Source organism: Eleutherodactylus coqui, chromosome 1, assembly GCF_035609145.1.
Source record: "Eleutherodactylus coqui strain aEleCoq1 chromosome 1, aEleCoq1.hap1, whole genome shotgun sequence".
In the NCBI taxonomy this organism is placed as follows: Eukaryota; Metazoa; Chordata; class Amphibia; order Anura; family Eleutherodactylidae; genus Eleutherodactylus; species Eleutherodactylus coqui.
This window is the reverse complement of record NC_089837.1, coordinates 235,200,659-235,223,713: the sequence shown is the minus strand read 5'-3', so window position 1 is coordinate 235,223,713 and position 23,055 is coordinate 235,200,659. Positions and strand designations below refer to the sequence as shown.

At 39.4% G+C, this 23,055-nt stretch overlaps 1 protein-coding gene across 1 annotated transcript in view; it reads right to left on the bottom strand.

The window, feature by feature from the left end:
- Positions 1-4,912: 4,912 nt before the first annotated feature.
- Positions 4,913-23,055, bottom strand: part of TPD52L1 (TPD52 like 1) — a 148,917-nt gene continuing 130,774 nt past the window's right edge. The window contains exons 5-6 of the mRNA XM_066606719.1: positions 14,051-14,111; positions 4,913-5,562 (exon numbers count right to left, since the gene is read on the bottom strand). Coding sequence (XP_066462816.1) covers positions 5,434-5,562; positions 14,051-14,111 — 190 coding nt within the window. The 3' untranslated portion in view covers positions 4,913-5,433. The remainder of the gene's footprint in view (positions 5,563-14,050; positions 14,112-23,055) is intronic.

The following is a 23,055-nucleotide window of genomic DNA, read 5'->3' as shown; positions in this document are numbered from 1 at the left end:
ACGATACAATTATTGTCCAAATAGTCGCTTGATAGAGCGAATGTACAGTAAGTGCCAGTTGTTTCGTGTAAACATGGCCACCAACTGGGTGATGAGCAAGAATTTGTTCACTAGTTTCTAGTCACTTAATTTCAATTCACCTAAAAATATCTACTGTTTGATTAATCATCGTCATCTTTCAATAACTAGCCAACAACTTTGCAAGGAGGGGTGCGCTGGTTTGGTGTGTGGGTCCCAATAAACAATGATTGGCTCCTGCCACTTTTTAAATATTTTGCCCCCCAACTTAACGTTCATTGGTTCTTGAAAACACAAAGACATGTGAGTGATCCTCAACTGAACAATCCCTGCTGGTCTTCAGGTGAAGATCCACTAACACAGTCTCTGGCTGATTTTGGTGCAGAAAGAAACCACAGTAGTGAGTTTTCACTCTAAGACCACTTGTATTTATGTGCATTCAGTGGATTTTGCAGTCAATGAAAGTGCATTGTGGAGTGGTTGAAACCATGAAATACACGTCTGCAAAAAACTCCACACCCCTAAATAGTCCATGAATAATACTTCATCCTTTGTTAGAAGAATTTGCTGTGGATTGTCTGCAGCAGATCTGCAGCACAAAATGCACACCATGCAGTGCGAAGCTTGGGTTGGAATTCACTCCCTCGTTTGAAGAGGTGGAATCTGCACCACAAATCTGATGAGGATTTAAATTCTATTTTGGGTGAATTATCTCTGCAGCGTAAGAACAAGATATTAAAAAAAAATCTCACTTTAAGGACTCCTACAGGTAGACAATGTTGTACACTGAACGCAGGCTTCCACCTGTGCCAACACAAGAATAAACCAACTGGTCCTAAATTTTAGTGCATTTTATGAATAGGTGGCAGTTGATTTACCTTCTGGTATAAAGGAGTTTTAAGCTATCTCTATCTTCCTATGGACTATAGAACCATGAAGTTTGTCCCAAAGTTAATCTCTCAAGCTACCTGTGAAAAACATATAAATAGATTAAAAAATGGTAACTTTAGATTATAAAATGGTAATTGAGAGTATATCTGATTACTTAAAAGGGTTATCCCATTATTAATTGGGATGTGTGGTGCCATGTGTAAGCTCTCGCTCACAACCCGAAGGTTGCAAGCTAAATCCCTGAAAGGTTCAGGTAGCCGGCTCAAGGTCAACTCATCCTTCCGAGGTTGGTAAAATGAGTACCCAGCTCGGTGGGGGGTAATAAATAAAAAAATTACCTGAAAGTGCTGCGGAATAAGTTGGCGCTATACAAATAACAAGTTTTATTTATATTCCTTGTATAGATCATAAAAAATGCACATTTGCCACGTATATGCTGTTGAAAATATGATCTAGTGAAGAGTTATGACATATACTTACATCGTATGGCGACACGTAGTGTTATAGCAATGTGCAGGTCCCCCTAATGAAGTGAATGCTGGTGGACCCGAATGCTCAATCACCAGGTATTCCTTCCATAACACAAAGGCTAAAACGCAGCCATATAACAGCTGTCTGAGTGAGTCTTTAGATCAGATGATGCATCATCAAACAATATGCAGTTATGTGCTGCATGGCACAGATCATGTCCCTGGAAATGTTTGGTCTTTAGAAAATATAACTGAGACATTAAATACAGTTGTATTCTGTGTTTTGATCAAATGCAATTCCACGGAGTGATTGAACAAATTTTACTTTTTCCGAGAAGTAGCTATGTGTCTGTTTTTTCATAGATTACTATATTTCTCTATTTTTTTAATGAAAAATACTACACTTTAATTTTAGGGAAATAGAAGCCATCAAACCCTGTAAAATTGGCACAGTGTACAAAATAAAGTTGAACAATCACTATTCACAGTGTAAAATGCAATGCCTCATATAAATGATTTATGTAATCACTGAAGAAGAGTCACAAGAGCAGGAAGAACTGCACTTTTTTGGCTGAGGGGAGTGTATAACCCACACATTAACCATTTCATATATTTTCAAAATTCACGATGAATCCTTTCTAAAACCATAATCAATTACTCATTATCTTACGTGTCCAACCAAGACCAAGTTTAGGCAGAATGTAGCTTGGCACTTTAGTCCTTGTTGACTGAAGAAAACTTGGAAGAATGCTAAAGTTGGATTATTGGATATAGTATGTGAAATAGAATTGCATGCTTGTGAATTTAAAAAAATGGCATCTAGGTAATATATGGAGGCGAGCGGCCAGAAGCGATCTATGGTCTACTTTGCATCTATCCACTGAGCGATTTTCGCTCCTTTGTAAAAGTACAGGAGCAATAATCACTTGGACCACTGTCAGGCACTTAAGCACCTAACAATCTTCCTTTCTATAAGGACTAGAGATGAGCGAGCAGGCTCGGATACTGCTTACTGGTCCGAGCATGCTGGGGGGGCGCCGGGGGGCTAGCGGGGGGGAGAGTGAGAGGGATCTCTATCTCCCCCCCACCGCCCCCCAAACACGTTTGGACCAGTAAGCAGTTTCTCGAGAAGAGCGATGCTCGCTCGAGTAATTACTGTATCCGAGTGTGCTCGCTAATCTCTGATAAGGACCCTTACCTAGGAATGTAAGGTAAGAAGGGTGTATTCATACGTTGCGGAAACACTGCAGAAAGACCACAGCGGAATAATTTACTATTAAAGTGAATGGGATTAAAGCAAATCCTACACATGTGTAGAGGAAAATACCACTGTGAATTTTCTGCTGCAACTACTGTAAGGCCCAATATCCATGGGCGGCCTTGATTTGCGGAAGATCCGCAAATCAAGCTGTACATAGGGAAACATTGACATCCGCAATTGAAAACAAATCACAGCATGCTCCATGTCAGTGCGGATCCCACACTGATTGCTTCCATTGAAGTAAATGTAAGCCGTCCGTTCTGTGGCCCATCCACAATTGAATTGCGGATGGGCCGCGGATTCCGCTGGAAAGCAGGAGTTCCAAATAAAAAATTTACTGCTCATGTGAGCCGGCGTGCCAGACGACACTTCGGACAGTACGCAGAAGACCCAAATAGGTAACACAGTGTCCTCGGCCATGGGCAGGGTCGGATTCTGCTGCAGGCTTCCACATGCGGGATCCGATCCACCCGTGGACATTGGGACTAACTCTAACCTGTTGATCCACTGTGGAAATTCTGCAACAAAACAACAGGAATTCCACAATGTGTGAATGCATCCATTTTCCATGGCTACCTCATATTCACAAGATAGGTGATAAATGTTAGTCTGGTGGGTATCTGATTTCTTGAATAAACCTGTGTATAGGTAATAAATGGTATTTGTGAGAAAACCCTGAAAATCAAAATAAAACATTCGACCCATTTGATAACAACGATACTTGTTTTCTCTTATTTTGCCTTTGTATTACATCTAATCCAAAATTGGCTACTGTGTATCATTCTGGGTCCATTATTGTTAAAGTGTCCAAAATATATTAGTGGAATTATATGAATTTTAATATAAAAGGCTTCATTTTTGCTGGCTTAGAACACTTTAATAATGTCAGTGCTTTGATGAATTGTAAATGACTATATAATAGATTTTGGAGACCTAGATGAGATCTGTAATTCAACACATAAACTAATATGTCCCCTTTCAAATCTGTTTTTATATTTATCATGGTATCAGATATTGTACTAGGCAGTAAGTAAATGAGTAAATGCACAAGAGTTTATGAATTATTGCAGCACTTACTGTAGCATATTTGCAGTTATGGTTTTACAACGTATGTGAAGGTCACTACCTCGGGGACAGGCTCACCTACTTTTTATGTTTTCCATTGCTGGCTGATTTATAGCGCTTATCCACTTTGGCACAGCTATAATCTTCAAATTATCTGTCTAGTCTGAGCTCATCTGACATCTACCTCTTTTCTTAAGAGTACAAGATGCTGCTGTTTCTCAATGCCATGTTTTAGATTGCTGCTCTGCTTGTCCAATTAGTTGTTTTATATACACTTCATCGTAAGGGAGTCAGAAGGCCCCGTTTTGGAGATACAGTAGATGGAGGCTCCACAAGTGGCACCTACATCTCCCTTATAATTTCTGGCATATGCAAAAATGTCTAAATTGAGGATACCCTTTTAACAAGAAATCATCACATGAAGTGAGGAATTCTATAACTGTACATCAAGGAAACAAAGACTAAGTTATATGCAACTCAACCTCCAATAAGAGACTGAGTTAATTGCCCTACATTTATATGCAAGCTAATGAGCCTCAAAAGGGTTTCTGAAGTACATTTTATAGGGTACAAAGTGAATTTCATTTTTGTCAATTGCCATGTTGACCTAAATTATTTGAATTAGGTTCAACTTGAAACTTGCCATAAGAATATTTACCAATATCTTCAAATAAGAATACTATGCCACTACCAGAAAGAAGTTAAGAAGAAATTATTCACAAATATAAACATATTTGAGTCTTAGAAAGAGTTACAAAGACGTTTCTGAGGATCGAGAACACATTATCTCTAAATGAAGAAGACTTTGAATCCTCCAAAACTGGCTAGCCTGCAAAAATACAGTAATTTACACTTACGCTAGGGCCAGTGTTCTTGAAGCACAGCAAGGGTATATTCACATGTCCCATTTAAAATCCAACTTGTATTTGCATTGTGGACATACAAGACCGATCCTTAGATTTCTGTCGCAGATCTGCATGAGGATTATGTAACTGCTTATCTCACTTTTGCAATCGGAAATAACTTGATCCTCCGACTTTTGGGTCAATGTTCTATGGACAGATGTGTGAATTTTGGGACAAGATCCTATTATATTTGGTGTAAAATAAAGCATTCCACATTAGGAATATATTACAAACAACTAAGCATAAGATTGTAGTTCGATGTGCCAATTTTTGCTGTGCTTGTTCTGCATGTTTAGGGGAAAAAAAGTCCAGGAAAAAAAGTCCAATTATTTCTAGAAAATGCAGTAAAAACGTACTGCGTTCTGATTGCAGTCTGACAGTGAGGTGGTATTGTGTGACCTCGGCACTTGGCTATCTCACTATTGTTGAAGGGATATTGAATTAATAAATGTGCTTTGGATAACTAAGTTTTTACAGCATTTATGTAGGGATCAAACTGTTAGGCATTTATTTCGGTTCCCATTTTTTCATACTGCATTCCGTTGATCAGAAAGGCTGAAAATCAGAAAACATTCAGTGTGAAAAATATACAATAATAGGAGACATCTGGAAGGTGGCAAATACTTTTGTACATCAAGTTGGAAAATAGCAGCTCCAAGGTTTGACATGTTAATTTGGCTCCAAAGAAACAAAGCATACACCATTACCTTAATTGTAATAAAACAAAAACACTTGCTGTCTGACATAAATGGTTTCATGACATGTTTCTCTGCATGAGGCGATGCATTATGACTGAGCAGCTATTACTTTTCAGTAGGTTTCATCACTGTATCTCTTCTTCTGCTTCAGGCAGAAGACTTCCAGCCAGCGAACTCTGGGCACTGGCATGAGCAGTAGAACTCAGAACTTCTTCAAAGCTTCCTTGAGGTTGATTTGTAGTTCCTACTTTAGCCTATAATCGTAATGGAAAACATTATCAGACTCATCTCTACTTGACCCTGCAAAAGTACAAATATAATTATTAAAAGACTGCTAAAACGTTGGGTAGAACTGATACATCTGAAACTATATCTGTCACTATACTGTATGCTCACAGCCTGGACACCATTTTGGACCCCACACCATTAGTGTGGAAGCCACCTTGGCTTTGTTGTAGGACTGATCCATATGGATACTACTAGACTCTTTTGACTTTAATGGGCTCTGTTTGTTTTCCCATATTTTAGACAGCAAGTTCTCGCAACATGATCAATAGAAAGAAGGAGGAAAAAGTGCGTAATTCAATTTTGTCTGGCTTTCAAACATCTTCTACACAAAATGAACAGGATGTTTAAGCCGATATGTTCTAAAAATGTCTCTTTTGTTTCCCAAGCAACAAGTGTTAGTTATATTTAGAAATATAAAAACTAATGGAGGATAAGTCAGTGTGGTTCAAAACGGCAAACATTGTTTGTGTCAGTAAGGTTCACGCTTTAGCTGGTGCTGCTGTGTGACAAAATTGAATGTTTCCACCACATTTCACGGCAGACGTAACGATTTATTGTGCAAAGTAGTATTGTTTAAACCTAATTCTGTAGAGCACAGGAAAATGTTTCCTAGGCAACATGGAAATAGCTACTGCTTTCACATTTGGAAATACTTTTTGTATTACATGTCCTCTAAATCATGCATATTTCCATACACCATCTGTTAGAAGCTGAAGTATTACCATATATCTTTAAGCTAAAAAAACTGAGTGTTTTTTATGTGTTTTTTGAAATACTGCAAAGTTGAATTAAAAGACAAGTCCAGTTGATCTTACTGAGTGACATCTAGAGGTAATCCAGTGTTGATCTTAACCCCCTCAGTGACGAAGCCTGTTTGTGCCTTAGTGACGGAGCCAAATTTTGGAAATCTGACATGTGTCACTTTAATATAGAATAACTCTGTAAAAGTTTTGCATATCCAAGTGATTCTGACATTATTTTTTGATGCATATTGTACTTCATTTAGGTAGTAAAAATGGACCAATAGAATTTGTATATGTTTATTAAAAGTGCCAAAATTGGGAAAATTTTGCAAAAAAATTATTTTTTCACACTTACAACTGTAATATCTCAAATATGTGCAAACATACTGTACGCATATTTGCTAAAATATATATTTCCATCTGTTTACTTTATTCTGTTCACACATTTGAAAAACTACTTTTTTATAAACATTTAGGAGATGTACAAATTTATCATTACTTAGCAACATTTTGAGGAACACTTTGTTTTCCTACACCAAGCCAAGATTGCAATAGCTCATAGGTGTCAGAATGATAGATACCCCCACAAATGCCCCTATTTAAAAAACACACCCCTTAATGTATTTACTGAGGGGAGCCAGGAATATTTTGACCCCAGGTTTTTTTTTCAGGAGTTGATGCAATTTTTGCAAATATGTCATTTTAAAGACATATTTTTTTCTACAGTGCACATGAAAATGAGGATTTGCACCCCAAATGGATACCCCCATTTGTCTTGTGTTCAAAAAAATACCAATTGTGGCCCTTATATTATGTCTGTATACACAACAGAGCCCAAACCGAAAGGAGCACCCGGTAGATTTCAGAACAGACATTTTGCCTGAAGGTGATTTAGGCCCCATTGCTCACTTGTAGAATCCTCAAGTGGCCGAAATTACAAAGAATCCCCACAAATGACCCCATTTTGAAAACAAGACCCCTTATTGAATTCATCTAGGGGTGTACTGTGTATTATGACTCCACAGTTTTTGAATGAATCTAAGCAAAGCAGAAGGTAAAAATTACAATTTTTGGCAATCATGTCATTTTAAAAACAGGTTCTTTTGTACAGCAAACATATTATTGAAGACTTGCGCCCCAAAATGTATCCCCCTTTTTGTCCTGTGTTCAGAGATATACCCATCGTGGCCCTAATATTATCCCTGTATGCACAACGGGGCTCAAAGCAAAAGGAGCAGCCTGTGGCCTTCAGAACAGTCATTTTGTTTAAAGGTGATTTAGGCCCCATTGCCCACTTGTAGAGCCCTTGAGTGTCCGAAACGACAAAAAAACCCCCACAAATGATCCAATTTTGTAAACTAGACCCCTTAACGAAATCATCTAGGGGTGTATTGCGTATTTTGACTACACGGTTTTTGAATGAATCTAAGCAGAGCAGGAGGAAAAAATTACAATTTTCATTTTTTTTTGCAATTGTGTCCCTTTATAAACAGTTTTTTTTGTACAGCACACATATGAATGAAGACTTGCACACTAAAATGTATCCCCCTGTTTGTCCTGTGTTCAGAGACATACCCTTTGTGGCCCTGATATTGAACACATCGCAAATGAGAATGAAACCATTGAAAATCATTGGTTTCATAATCATGCGTTTTCACTCACTCTCGCAACGCTAGAAAACCTATCGGCAGTGGGTGTGAGCCCTTAGTCTCAGAGCACCACTCCTCACTTCAGAGTCTCTAACAGTTCCAGCAGCCAAAATCCCAACAGTTAGCTGCATAAGCTGTACAAAGGAAACAAAGAGGTTGTCCTAAGTGGTCTGATTATATAAATAAAAAATAAGAAAATGATCAATTTCCTTTGAAATCTGTAATTTCTATATGTCCAATTTGATGTCTAAGCCCATCAAAGGGGCCTGTGGCTGCAGAGTGCTTTGTTGCCTTCATTCTTCAAAGGCCCTCTGAAGAATTAGAGCTACATCTGAAGTTGGAGTGGGCAACTGCTCCACTTTTCCTTTGCAGTACTTTTAATGAATCTCCCCTAATGTTTCTTTATACTCCCTACAATACCAGCTGAATTTTACATTGTAAAAATCAAGCACATTCAGTACTCTGGCATTTGAGCACTATTAATATAAAAGGTTAGAACCTATTTAACCCCTTCTCGCCCCATAACAAGGAAAAAGGAAGAGGTTGCGTCGAAATTCGATATATATACGTCATGTAGATGGTGCGGGCCTAGAAACTGATCCCACGCCATACTCAGATGTAACTGGCTGTGACTGACTGCCAAGGCCTTGCTGCAATGGTGGGTATCAGTGAAAACACCTATCCCTGTCGTTAACCTCTAACATGCTGCGTTCAGTGTTGATCGTGGCATGTACAAAGTTAACATTGGAGGAGAGCACCCTCTTTGACATCCTCAGCCCTCCACCATGTAATTGTATTGGGTCTTCCATGGACTATAATAGTGTATTATCTGAGCGATCGTTAGACTGCAGGCTAAAGTCCCCTACAGGGACATAAAAATCAGTATCATAACATCTATTACAACCCGCACAATAAATTGAACATCCTGCTTGGAAAATGCTATAAAAAAGCAAAGAATAGAGCCAAAATGTTGTCATTTACACTGCATAGTGAATGATAGTAAAAAAAATAAAAAATCAGAATTGATGTGTTTTTTCACTTTGCCACCCAAAAGAATTTTCTAAAAGTTATACAGTACATTATGTGTACCCCAAAATTGTATCAATAAAATCTACAGCTTGCCACACAAAGAACAAGCTAACATATGGCTATGTTGACGGAGATATAAAAAAGTTATGGCTGTTTGGGTAGGCCTGATGGAGAAAGAAGACGGACGTCTTGCGCTGAGCTCCGTCTCTATCCAGCCTGAAAGCGACACAGTTATGGATCCAGCAGCAAATTTTATTCACCACCCTACTCACCGAACCTCCTGGACATCATGCCGAAGAGGAAGGTGTTCAAAGCGCTGCCACAGAGGGTCTTGGATTCCTTCCTGATGCGCCCTGAGGACCGGGAGTGGGCCGCACATACTAAAGAGCCGCCATCCCCCACTATCTCGGCGCCTGCCAGAGATGCAGAGAGGAGGCCTGTCACAGCCGCTGCAAACACCAGAGATCCTGCCGCTAGCACCAGCTCACCGAAGCCTGCAACGCAGAGCAGCCCGCAGAGAGGAGGGGTAAGAGAGAGGAACATGTTGGGTCTGTTCAGGGCTCACCTAACAAAGCGCCTGGGCACTCCCCGACTTCCCCACCTTCCACACTTCAGCAGTAGAGCTAAGTGAATGGCTCAAGTAAAAGTAGACAAAGATTCACTGAATCACTGCAGGGTAAAGTACTGTGGGACACAGGAGAGGAGGGGCAGAGTATGCAAAGAGATAGAAGCCCTGCAACTACTCCTATGAAAAACAAACAACAACATAAAATGGCTGCACCTCCATTTTATGATCCTCTATCCCAACCTCAGTCTCCTTCCAATAGCCCAAAAAAACAAAAACATAGGCTATCTACACCTCCTTCTTTGCAGCAAAGCTCTGAAGAAAAGGAAGATTTTATTGTTAAAGTCCCCACATCTAAAACACCTGCCTCAGAGTACATTGCAAATCGACATAAAGCAGCTATCTTCCACATTCCACCGCTCTCTCCAAGAACTTGGAGAACGTACTGACCATGTTGAAAATAAAATGTCGGAATTCACAACCTCGTATAACAATCTAATTGATGCGCACTATGCTTTAGAAGAAGAAGTAACGTCTATTAAACACAAACTGGCAGATCTGAAGGACAGGAATAGGAGGAATAATATTAAACTTAGAGGTGTTCCTGAAATGTTGGACAATCTGAGCTAAAAAAATTATCTCTCCAAATTTATAGCAACTCTTCTGCAAAATACCTCCGAAAATGACCGTATAATTGACAAAGCACATAGACTGCCTAAACCGAAATTTCTATCGGAAGCGACTCCACGCAATGTAATAAGCATATGCGGCAAGGAAATCAAACACCTTACCCAGCCCATATGCTGATATCCATCTTTATGTGGATCTCTCTGCATTCACAGTCGAAAGCAGAAAGACCTTTATGAGAATCACTACTACATTGAGAGTGGTGAATATACCATACAGATGGGGATTTCCCACTAAACTATTAGTTCATAAAGACAACGCTCTACACGTAATATCATCACCAAAAGTGGGAGAGTCCCTGCGGTTAAAATGGGGAATCCGGATGGTAGAGAGGCAATTGGCCACAAATCCGCCACAACGTAAAAAGGTGCAGAGCGTCTCGTGCTCCTCCTGATGGTTAAGCCAACTGTTTTGATGATCAATCACTCCATGTCCAGATTAACTGCTGCTGGTATTTCTTCAAATTAACGAACAAAAAGACTGAAAAAGTTCAGGCGAACTTTTCTTTCCCCCCCCCAAGAATATGCAGGTGTTAAAACCTGTTCTGCTACCCGTTAGATGTTCTTTTTTTGTTTTCTCTTTGTTTTTATTTTTGTTCTGCAGGTACAAAGAACAACATCATCCAACAACAAAGATGGCAGAGGAAAAGCAAGCTACTCAGTATTTATTGTTTGTTATTCGTGTTAATTCCCAAAATTTTGTCGCTAAACTACCAATTCAGGTTGCCAGCATATGCTTTTATATGTACAATAACAGTTAGGATACTATCGCAAAATGCTAAGGGCCTAAATTCTCCCTTTAAAAGAGCAATGATATGGAGGGAAGCGAAAGAGGCAAATGTTGATATATTATGTGTGCAAGAGACACATTTTACAGAGTTAACAGGTCCAAAATTTTCTAACAAAACTTCCCACTAATATTTATGACAAATGCAGAAAAGAAGCAGGCTGTAGTCCTTATTGCGTTCAGAGAAAATACTGACTTTGTGCTACACGAACACGAACTACACTACACGAACACATCCCGACGTTCCCCAACCCAACTCCTCCATTATTGATGCATTCCTAAACAAAATGTTCCTCCCTACCCTGGGCACTAGAGCTCAGGAGTTGGATAGGCCCATGTCTATCTCGGAAATAACTAAAAGAACTGAAAAATATTAAAACTCCTGGGCCAGACAGTTTCTCTAATATTATAAATTGCTTGCTTCTCATCTTACTTCACATCTAGTAAAAACATTCAATGATGCAATGACGAACAGTTCTTTACCAGCAGAAATGTTACAATTACTACAATTCCTAAACCGGGTAAATCTCCTACAAACCCTTCTCACTTTATACCAATTTTCCTCCTTAACTCAGATACAAAAATTTATTCTAAAATCCTAGCTACAACACTTCTAGAGGTTCTGCCAAAGGTGATACACAAAGATCAAGTGTGATTTACTAAGGGGAGACAGGCGGCAGATGGCACGAGGAGGGCATTAAACCTAATCTCAAGGGTGGGATTGAGTCGGGCGCCTTCTCACCTCCTTGCCCTGGATGCGGAGAAGGCATTCGATAGACTTCACTGGGAGTTTACCTTTGCAACTCTCAAAAAGTTTGGAGTGGGAAACAGATTTTTACAAGCTGTTCAAGCCTTGTACTCCTCGCCATCTGCAAGGGTGTTGGTAGATGGAACCCTGTTCTCCTTGTTCAAAACAACAAATGGAACCTGGCAGGGATGCCCTCTCTCGCCTCTAATGCTTATTATGATAATGGAGCCTCTGGCAGAATTAATAAGAATTTCTCCTGAAATTAGAGAAGTGCTTTGGGTTATAGACAACATAAGATAGGGCTCTTTGCTGATGATGTTCTCTTATTCTTGACGGATCCCTTAAATTCCTTGAGAAAAATAATGGAGTGTATAGAGATGTTTAGCAAGGTTTCTTATTATAAACTAAATGTGGACAAATCACAAATATTGAGCATCAATGTGAACAAACAATTAAAGTTGGACATCCAGAGAGAATTCCCCTTCCAATGGCAATCTGAAATTCCATATTTGGGCTAAAACTATGCTATCTGTTATCTAAAATTGTGGTAATAAATTTGGGCCCGCTCCATCTTGTTTTCAAAACGAGCTGGAACGCTTGGGGAAAATGGAACACTCCTGGTTGGGGAAAATTGTTCTCTATAAGATGCTACTATTGTGAAAAATCTTGTATTTCTTCAACACACTAATTTAACCAATCCCGCAAGCATCTATAGCAAGGTTTCAAACACAGCTCATGAGGTGTATTTGGAGTGGTAAGAGTCCTAGAGCAGCCACCCACATTTTATATCAACATCGTAAGAAGGGCGGAATGGGGTTCCCTAATTTGAACTTCTATTATCAAGTGGCCATCCTAAGTCAATCTACGGCTTGGCTGTGAGTCTCGGAGGTTCCGACATGGAGTCTTATGGAAAAACAAGCAAACAAAAATAGGTCTTTAAATCCCTCCTGGAGACATACATGATAGGAACTTTATACCCAGAATTTCAGCCTTTGTTAAATATTCAGGACATGTCTCCACTTATGCTAGCAACACTACAAGCCTGGAATACTTATGTATACAAATTAAAAAATTTACCAAAAAATCTAACACTTGAACTCCCAATGGAGACTCTTACTTTTTTCATTCAAGAGTTGTGCATTAGTAGATGGGGGATCAAAGTTATCTCGGATGTCCTGGAGGGGGGAGAGGTTCTCTCATTCTGTGCCCTTCAAGAATGATTTGGTTTGGAGACTAATGATCTTTTTTCATACTATCAAATCCAAGCTTTTCTGAAAAAGAATCGGCTGTGGTCTCTTGGTTTCCCAAAATATTTGATATCTCTTTTTACTACCTGTAATGTTTCCCGGAGGTCTAGGATGAGAGAATTTTATAATGTTTTATCAGGAGATATGGGAGTATATAAGAGAGTATCTAACTGTGACCGTGTACTCAGACTCCTTCGTAAGTGGATATGTCATTACTTACTGACAGCTAAACTTATAATCAACAAAAAGTGGAAAACCGAATGTCCTCCAAGTACAAAAGATTTATTGGACACCTTAGCAGATCACTAGGCATACGAAAAAAATTTAGCTAAATCTAATAATAATCTGAAGTACTTTAATATTATGTGGAAACCTTGGTGACAATTTATGTTACCAGTTTGATGTAGTTTGACTATGTTATAAAAAATTTGTTTAATGATATAAATGTATCAGAATATAAATTTGAAAAAGGAGTAAATATAAGCTAACGTAAGAGCAAGTGGCAAGACATGTGAGCTCCTTTTAAAATGTTTGTTTTTCTAATTACGGCAACAGATTTATATGGCTGTGACAAACTTATAATATGCCTATCTTCACTGCAAATGTAAACATCGATATTATATATGTGATTTTCATGTATGCCTTAAAAATTCAAATAAAAAATATCTGGAAAAAAGTTATGGCTGTTGAAGTGTGAAGATGAAAATCCCCCAAAATTGTTGCATCCTTAATGGTTTAATGCTTGAATGGTTGTATTGTATCCATTACAAATGTACAGTACATCCCTGCATCTGTCAGTGGCATTAACTAGATGTCATTTTCATATGGTACTTTGGACATCTAGTTTTAAACAGTTAATAATACTAGTTACTAAACTCCACTGCAAAACTATAAGGTCTCCTAAATCATGTTTACCCGGGTTTATACCATGTTGGGGGTGGAACAAAAATTCAGAGATTTAGAAGACTTCTTGTAGCACCACCCTAAAACAGACTGTTACCTTCAGTGTCGTCACTGTATTCTCAACACGTTCTTCAAAGGACTTGAATGTCGGAGAATTTCTGGATGTGCAAGATAAAATGAAATTGAATAAATTATTATTTTCAGACCAGAACTTTCCAATTTTAACTCTTAAAAGTTTGGCTTACTAAGGGAAAATCTATTGTACAGTACAATGCATGCTTTCATTCACATAACAGCTACAGTATGAAGTGCAGCTATATAAATAGCGGGAACAGTTGCCATTCATGCATTAACAACACAAAATATTATTGGTCTGCATTTGTTTGTCAGGACTACAAGCTTTCTATAGTTTTATTGGGGTTTGTAATCTGAAGACAATTTTATATATGAGGAAACTCGTTTAAGATGTAGCAAATGGTCCGCTTACGCTTTGTGTTTCGATCCTGTGATGATGCTAGTTTATCTAATGAACATGTCAAGAGGACACACAAAGCGTCCATCTATACTCAATTGCAGAGGCATTTTACTAGCTTGCTGTGAGCACAATACATTAAAGAGGTTGTCTACCTTTAAACTATTGATGGTCTCTGCTCAGGATAGGTCATCAACAGTAGATCAGTGGAGTTCAAACAGTCAGGACCCCCGCTGACCAGCTATTTGCTGGACTGGTGCACTCAGCTCATTTCTACAGAAAGCAAACGACTCCATTCTTACTAACAGCAGAGGTCCTGGGAAATGGACCCCCACTGAATTACTATTGGTGATCTGTCCTGAGAATAGGCCATCAATAGTTTACAACCGGACATCCTCATTAGGAAAACGCTATACAGCCTGTCCTGTTCAGAGCATTCCAAACAGTTCTCTTTCCATAGGGTCCAGTGTTGTGTCCACCATAAGGCAATATCCAATCTTTTGTTAAAAGTGTTTACAATATGCCAGCATTATGTTAATGAACAAAAACAATAGGCAGCAAGAACTTGAATTTAACTCAAGTATGTTGCATGTTGTCTCATAGTTTTTAGAGAATATAATAAAAGGTAAAGCTGTTATCCCACCAAAGTTGTTTATTAGCTCTCCACAGGATAGGTGACAAATGGGACCCCCAGGAATCACGAGAACGCTCCCCAAGTCCACTGGATAAATGGAGGGGCAGCCCACATGCATGGCTATTGCTCCATTCACTGCTAATGGACAGCACAGTACTTGGCTATCTTCGTCAGCCCCATATAACAGAACAGAATCATGGTCATAAATGGAGTACCACCGCTCCATTCAGCCAGCAAACTCGGTGTGTGCTGTTTTGTGATCCATGGGGATTGAAACCACATTTCAGATATAAAGCATAATTATTTTTCATTTATTTTGTGGTCACCAGAATGCATGCCACTTCTGTCACTTAATACTCCTCACATGTCATTGTGAGGTCAATATGTATATAATATTAGATCAGCTTTCATTTCTATATTATTATACTTAAAAGGGAGGCATTCCATTAACCTCCGAAATGCGTGCATGCAGATTTGTGTTGTGGAATAAAACTTTTCTATTTAGCCATTTGCCTCCAGGGCATCTAGTGCTGTTGACAAGATGTCTGGCTTAACTATGAGGACTCTGTGTAATTCTACAGATATCCCAGGAAGGGGGTAATTGAGCACAATATCCATTACCCCCTCAGTAAGTTTTCCCCTATATAAGTGTGGTTTCTTCCTCCCCTTGGGAATATGTTATACCCCTTAGCGCTGGTCATTTTTTTGTTTTTCATATACACCATGTTGAATGTGGTGTCTGAACAGCCTTGTATAGATTCCAGATATGTATATAGTAGTGATAAATCCAGAGAATATATGTTCTTTATATTAAACAATGTAAGAAGTAGAAATATGTTTTTATCATTATATTTGGTAAAATTCAAGTTGGATGTGCTGCACATGTCATTCTGTATGTGGTTGTAATAGCAAGAAAATATAAACCTGTATATCCAGTCATGAATGCTCAGAAGGTGATGTCAGCATAGACCTCCTGCATGGTTACACCAATTTGGTCTACATAGCCTTTCTTTCAATGCTAAATATAAAGCAGCGCTGTTGTTTTCTCGTTACCGCAGGAAACTAAACTTACTCTTTATAATTATATTGTCTAAAACTGTGGAGTTGGATGGTGCTATTAACGTGTATTTTTGTTATCACTGAAGTGGTGCTGCATAGTAATTGTATGCAAAGACTTGTCAATTGACTAACATTTGGGGAGAAATTTATCAAATGATTTCCACACTTTTGTAGTGTTAAAAAGTCACAAATTTTGTTGTACATTATTTATGCACAAAAATTTGGGCCTTTTTGCGTTTTTATGCTTTTTAAGAGTGGCAAGAAAAATGTGGTATACTGGAAGTGGTGTGGCCTCAGATGACCTGACAGATTTAATGTAGCTTGCACCAGAAATTAGCCCAAATCATAGTGCTATTATATAGTTGCCATTTCTGGTGCAATGACAGTCAAGGATGTCCTAAAATTACTGATTCCATGTGCCTTTTATTAACTTTGCTGCATTTTACTCTAACAGACTTTTGATTATGACTGTCTTAATTCACAGCCCCTTTACAGAAGACAACCACGGGCTGCATACGCGGCCAACAGACCCACCCAGCGACTGTCGCTCCTTTACTTTCACACAAGAGCATCAATTGTTCACTGAATGAGGAGAAGCGCACCGGAGATCTCTTCCAGCTTCCTGCCTTTATTTACTGTGAACAGGCAGGCGTTCAAAGATCAACGACTGCCTGTTTACATGGGCCGATGATTGCATGGTTTCTAGGTGAGCTAAAATCCATGGGACTACGGCTAGTGAGCGATTTCTCGCCAAATGCTCTGTTGGTTGATGTGTGTGCATAGGCTGACTATCACCCAAAAGACACAATCACATAATCACTGTTCTATAATCTCATTTTGTTTTCCTTAAGGGCCATTTAGACGGGATGAATGTCATGCAAATGATGCCCAACACGTATCCCCACATACACTCGCTACCGTGCTGTTGCACAGGATCTAGTACCGCTGTTTTGCTCACAGGATGTCCAACAGGAAGGCTGCAGGAGATTTCTTTCCTCTCGCTCCCCCGTCCCTCTCTATTGACGTAACATAGCGGCCATTCAATACTGAGTGTTGGGCATCGTTTGCCTGACACTCGTCCCGTCTAAATGGGCTGTTGGGTGTCTCACTTCCCAGATGAATGAACAGGCAGATTCAGAGGATACAGTAGGATTATTTTTCCTTCTTAGGTTCAAATACAGGAATGCAAACACAGATACCATAAACCTAGATATGTGGCAAAAAGAGAAAGAATGTTGATGTAATTACCTCATAGCTGGCATACTTATAGAGTGACGGATTGAATAGCTGCCAGGTGACGGCATAGTGGATAGAAAGAGACAGAATGCAATCTATAAATTTCACATTTTATGCCATTCCCTTGCAACACGCAGAGCAGATAAACAAGGATAATTTATACAGGTGAACAGTAAATAGTTAGACATGTTTTTCATCATCTACACAATGCCGTATAGATTAATAAACAATATCTTGAAACATTGTGCAGATCAGGGGTATACAACCTGCCACCTGAAGGATGCCAGTCCACATGGCCCCCAATCATCAGGCCGTCACCATTTTCGAGGGGTAATATGTCGCGGGCCCTGTAGGGTTTTCTATTTTGAAGTTTATAGACGTTTTGAAACGGTCCACAATGTCTGCTCTTCTCTGGAGTGACAACCAGGAGAGGAGGGGACTCCTATTCTCCCAATAGATGGGCTTCCCAGAATTGAAACCCCCAGCTATTGGGTAATTATGGCATATACTGCCATAAAGATCTTCGATGCCAATAACTTTTGTCTTTTTGTGGTATTGGTTGTGGTAAAATCTGGCCTATGATGTAAAAGGTTGTGCACCCCTTATGTAGCAGCAGTAACTTTAAAAACATCCATCAAATGTCACCAGCCATTTTTTTAATTAATATACATTGTGGACATCTGTTTAAGTGCATAGTACTTTATGAGCAATTGATAGGGTTAACAACTTCTATTACGGTAAGAGTGAAGAAAGAAAGGTGTTTTAATCCCAGAGGGTACCCAACAGCCACAGGGAAGAGCACCAGTTATGATTATTTTGTCAGTACTGTGACATCACAGTGCGCATTACCCATTACATTTATCACTGTGTTCTTATCTATTTGCAGTAACATCATTGTAATAAATTTCCCTGCAGTATGACATCACTGTTCAATTGTCCAGTAATATTATTGTATTTTTTTTGTACTCCTGTGTCGTGAAATCCTAATATAATTTGTGCATGTTTACTATTCTATGACATCACTGTATGCAACTCTTCTTTGCAATGATGTCACATTACTTTTTATCTATGACTGTATTCATTATTCTTGTTTTATCCCATCATATTGTGTCCAAGCCCTCTACTTTAATACTTTAATACACTGTGATTATTATTACTATACTGCGACATCACTATGTGCATAATTGCTGCACTGTAATAGTGATTATTGTAGATAGTGAAATCAGTGTGTATATAACTATTCCTGGGCTGGCACTACACTTTGGAGATTTCAACATCACTTTGTGCACTATCCCTTATCGTATTCACGTTTTGTGTCATCACTTTATTATTCCTGCACTGTGTATTTATTATCCTTGTGGTGGGATATTATTGTGTGCATCCATATTCTGTGACATAACCAAGATTTGATATTGTAACAGCACGGCATGCAGATTCAGAGTGTAACTATATGGTGTACAGAGACTGCTGTCACATCCAAGAACCTGTACTTGTGAGGGCCAATATCTACTTTGCTACATGGGAGGCCAGCTGTGCTATAAAGTACATGTAGATTTTGTAGATCCTGTTGCAGACTTTGCAACTTCATGTTCTGTCTGTAAGCGCTGTTCATGTTTTCTTTTCGTATGATGAATTAAAGGAATATTCCCATCTCAACCAAACATTTCTGTGATTGGAATACCTCTATAGCCTTGTGCACATGGGCGGATTTGATTTGCTGAATATGCAATCGGCACCCCGCGGAAAATCCACTGTGCTAGTCGCCCATAGGAAAGCATGGAGCTTCCCCAGCTCCATGCACTCATGCAGATTTGATCTGCGCATCCTGCGTGCGGAAAAGATATCGCAGCATGCTCCATTTTACTGTGGATTACACGTGGATGGGCTCCATGATCTCTATGGAAGCAATGTAGGCTGGTTACTTGGAGACCAATTAGGGAAGTGGAGAGGGGAGGGAAGGCAGTCACTTTGGGCTTGCAATTTATTTTCCACGCGGACGATCCGCTGTGCATCCGCATACATCCGGACGGAAAAACGATCGCCAGCAAGCATTTGAAACTCATTTCCGCACAGGTTCGCAGGTCTTCCATTGTGTAAATCTGCGTGTGCCTTGTGCATGAGACCTATGTTTGAATTGGTGCCCAGCAATGCTATACTATTTTTGTAACTTTTATAGAAGTGAATGGGAGTTACGCAAACTGCAGTAACAAGCCTAACATGCCTCTGCACTACATAAGTACTACAGTGCATAATCTATGCAATGAAATGATCTAATGTTTCCTTGTGGGAAGAACAAATGTTGCAAAAAAATTAATAAAAATGTTTTCGTGTAAAAATAAAAATCCCATAAAAAATAAAAATCATCATTTTTATGATAAAAAATTATTATGGGAAAAACAGGAAAAACTACAAAACTAGTATTGCTGCTTTCGTAATAACCCATACTGTAAAGTAAGTATGTTAGCTATCTACCAAGGTGCACACAGTAAAAATAAAAAAGTGAGAACTGTTGATTTTGATCATCTTGCCTCCGAAAAACGAAAAAAAAAAAAAAAGAAAAAAAAGAGAACAAAAAGTCATATGCACTCCAGAATGGTATAAATAAACTAACTCATCCCGCAATCTTTGTGTGACATCACTGCATTTTCTCACACGACTTTCTAGTGTTATTTTGCTGTGATGTTTTCGCAAGAAGGATAATAGGACTTTCTAATGTTAAAGTGACATTGCACGAACTCAGCAATTTCATCCGATGCAACAAAAACGACGGCTGCATAGGGAAACATGAGTTACAAAACATTGCAAATTGCGGCAATATAAAGCATGCCACCATTTTTTTTCTTGCAAGATAGCCTTAGAGAAAACATTGCTAATATGAAGGAACCCATTCGAAAACATGGGTTTCACATGCATGTGTGCTCTTGCGCTATCGCATTGCAGCAAAACCACGCAATTTTGTTGCCCGTGTGAAAACAGCCTAAAACTGTGTGCAGCCTTGTGAAAATAACAAAGTTGAGGCTAAACCTATGTATTTTGAAAAAATTGCAATTTTTAATTTTCATGGTCTAATGTTAACATTTACCACCAAACACCTGTGAAGTGAAAACACTCACTATGCCCCATGATGAACTCTTTGAGGGCTCAAGTGTCCAAAATACAAATCACTTTCTGGGTGGTTAACTGTTGTGGGCACATCAGAGACTTGCAAATGTGACATGGTGCTCCAAAATTATTCCACTAAAATCTGCACTCCAAAAGCCTAATAGTGCTCCTTTCCCTCTAAGGCCCATCCGTACTTGGAAGATATTGGAAAACAAATTCCGAGATAATTTTTTTTTCCAAATAAAAGACCCACCAAAATTTTAAAATATCTGTGGGGTCAAAAACCTCAATATTCCACTTCCAATTCCTTGAGGGCTGTAGTTTCCAAAATGAGGTCTACTAAACAGCTAAGGAGTTAACAAACTTTATAAACACTATTTTGAAAACTTTGAGGGGTACAGATTTAAAAAGGGGTAATTTATAGGTGTCTCTAATATACAGGGTTCTGAAATGCACTCCAGAAACTAAAATAGTCCCATAAAAAATAGGTTTGGGCTATTTTCTTCAAAATTAGAAAAAATGCCCCAATACTTATAAGCCTTGTGACAGTCAAACAAAATAAAAGAATGCTTACAAAAAGATGCCAAAGTAGAGTAGACATGTTAAATGGTAAATGCTATTTATTAACTATTTTGTGTGGTATGAGTATCTATCTCACAAACAGAAAAAATTCAGTTTGAAAACGACAAATATCTCAAACTTTTCGGCACGGGAAAGATGTTAAAAAGGGTAAAAAGTGCTTTTCTACTTCATGAAGAAAATTAATACAGTGAAGAGGGAACTGAGCTTCAGTTTGCTGTATGTCTGAGAATGAGGCACAAACAAGCAAGCCTTTCTATCTTGGAATTGGAGTTGGCTTACACCTATAGGAGTAGGGATTCTCTCTTTTTATGTGTTGCTTGCCTTCATTGGCTAAATGACTGGAGACCTAGGCAACATTTATTAATCAGTTATGACAGTTTTTGATAATAAGCTGAGCCCCAAAAATGTACATTTTGTGTAAAAAGATTCAACCTGTGTAAAAATGTCACTGTTTGCATCATGTTTTCCAAATGTTGGAAAACTGGGCAAGATGGAGCATGTTCTAAAACTTTTAGACAGTTTTATTAGAAGTAAATTCAGGAAATGGAGCAAATTTCAGCACAAATATTTGCTGGTACTGGTGTATCTCGTGTGGAGACCTGGCCTGCCAGAGCTTAAAGGGAATACCCGCAGCTCCAGATTAGCTGTCGGAGACAAACCTGCACCGAGCCCCCTCCCGGCTACTTTCACTGTCACAGGTGCTCTCCCTTCTCCCCTCTCAGCTCCTGTGCTGACAGTCACCCCCACGGACTGCCATTTACTCTGCCATGCGTGCTGCCGTAGTCCTCCTCCACTGAAGTCGGCCGCGGCGCGCTGTCTCTCTACCCCGCTGTCTCAGATCTCCCAGTCAGCCAGCGCATAGCAGCGGTGCAACTCCCCCACAGTGGCAGTCGGACGGCTGGCCTCCCGCTATATCAGTGTCTGAGAACTGCTTGGGAAGAATGAGACAGTACAGCGGGGGCCAGAGGAACAGAGTTGCCAGAGCGTGTGGGGAAAGTGCTTGGGACAAAGAAGCAGTCGAGTGGGGCCAGGAGGAGAAGGAGGAACATACTTGCCAGAGGTTAGCAGAGCAGGGGACAAGGAGGAACATACTTGCCAGAGGTTAGCAGATTAGCAGAGCGGGGGGGCCAGAAAAGCGGGTTCAGAAAATGTCCTCAGCTCAGTACAGCCAATCGGAGCTGTGGGCATGCCCTCTAGCTTCGGCAGGCCAGCCCATGTCTACACCCATAACTCTGGTGAAGACAAGATACACCAGTACCATGTTCGCCTGCTCAAAGCGCGTGTGAATTTAATTTACTGACTTTACAACAATCCAAAATGCATCAAATATATTAAGTCATCTTAGGTAACTTCTTAGCATCAGGCCTACAGATCAGGTTGGCTTCACATTTGTTTTGGAACCTCCAGCCAGAGGTTCTACCATGGATCTGGCTCAAAATGCTGGAAGAAAATGCACTTTTTCTTCCGTCTAAGAGCCGCAAAGTGGACGGAAAGTGGATGGACATCATTATAGTTAATGAGGTCCACCCGGCGCTGTTCAGTTCGGTCCAGAGACGGAATCGTTCATTTATGGAGATTTCCCTTTCCTGCTTCCCAACAAAGCAGGAAAAAGGAATCACCAATGCAGGTGTGAAACCTCCTTATTGTTACCTCTAACACTTATGTCTTTATACCTCTGTACATTATTATGAGGAGAGACAATAGTGTTTGTGTTTACATGAAAAATATGCCCTACATTTTACAGAATTGACAGGAGACATTCTTATTGTAATGTCTTACCTAATAGAGTGCGATCTGCAGCAGAGGAATGAAAAGGAAGGAATGTTATAAAAGTTATGAGCTACAACACAAAGGAAATACACTTAATGTGAGCAGTGAGCATGCAGCCTTCAGGCACAATCATGCTTACTTCTTCAAGCACACAAAAGTTGAATTATGCAATCAAATATGTTCCCTGGGAGCTGATGGAAAATTATATTCTAAACTCTAGACTCTGCAGCCAATTTACTTTTTGGAG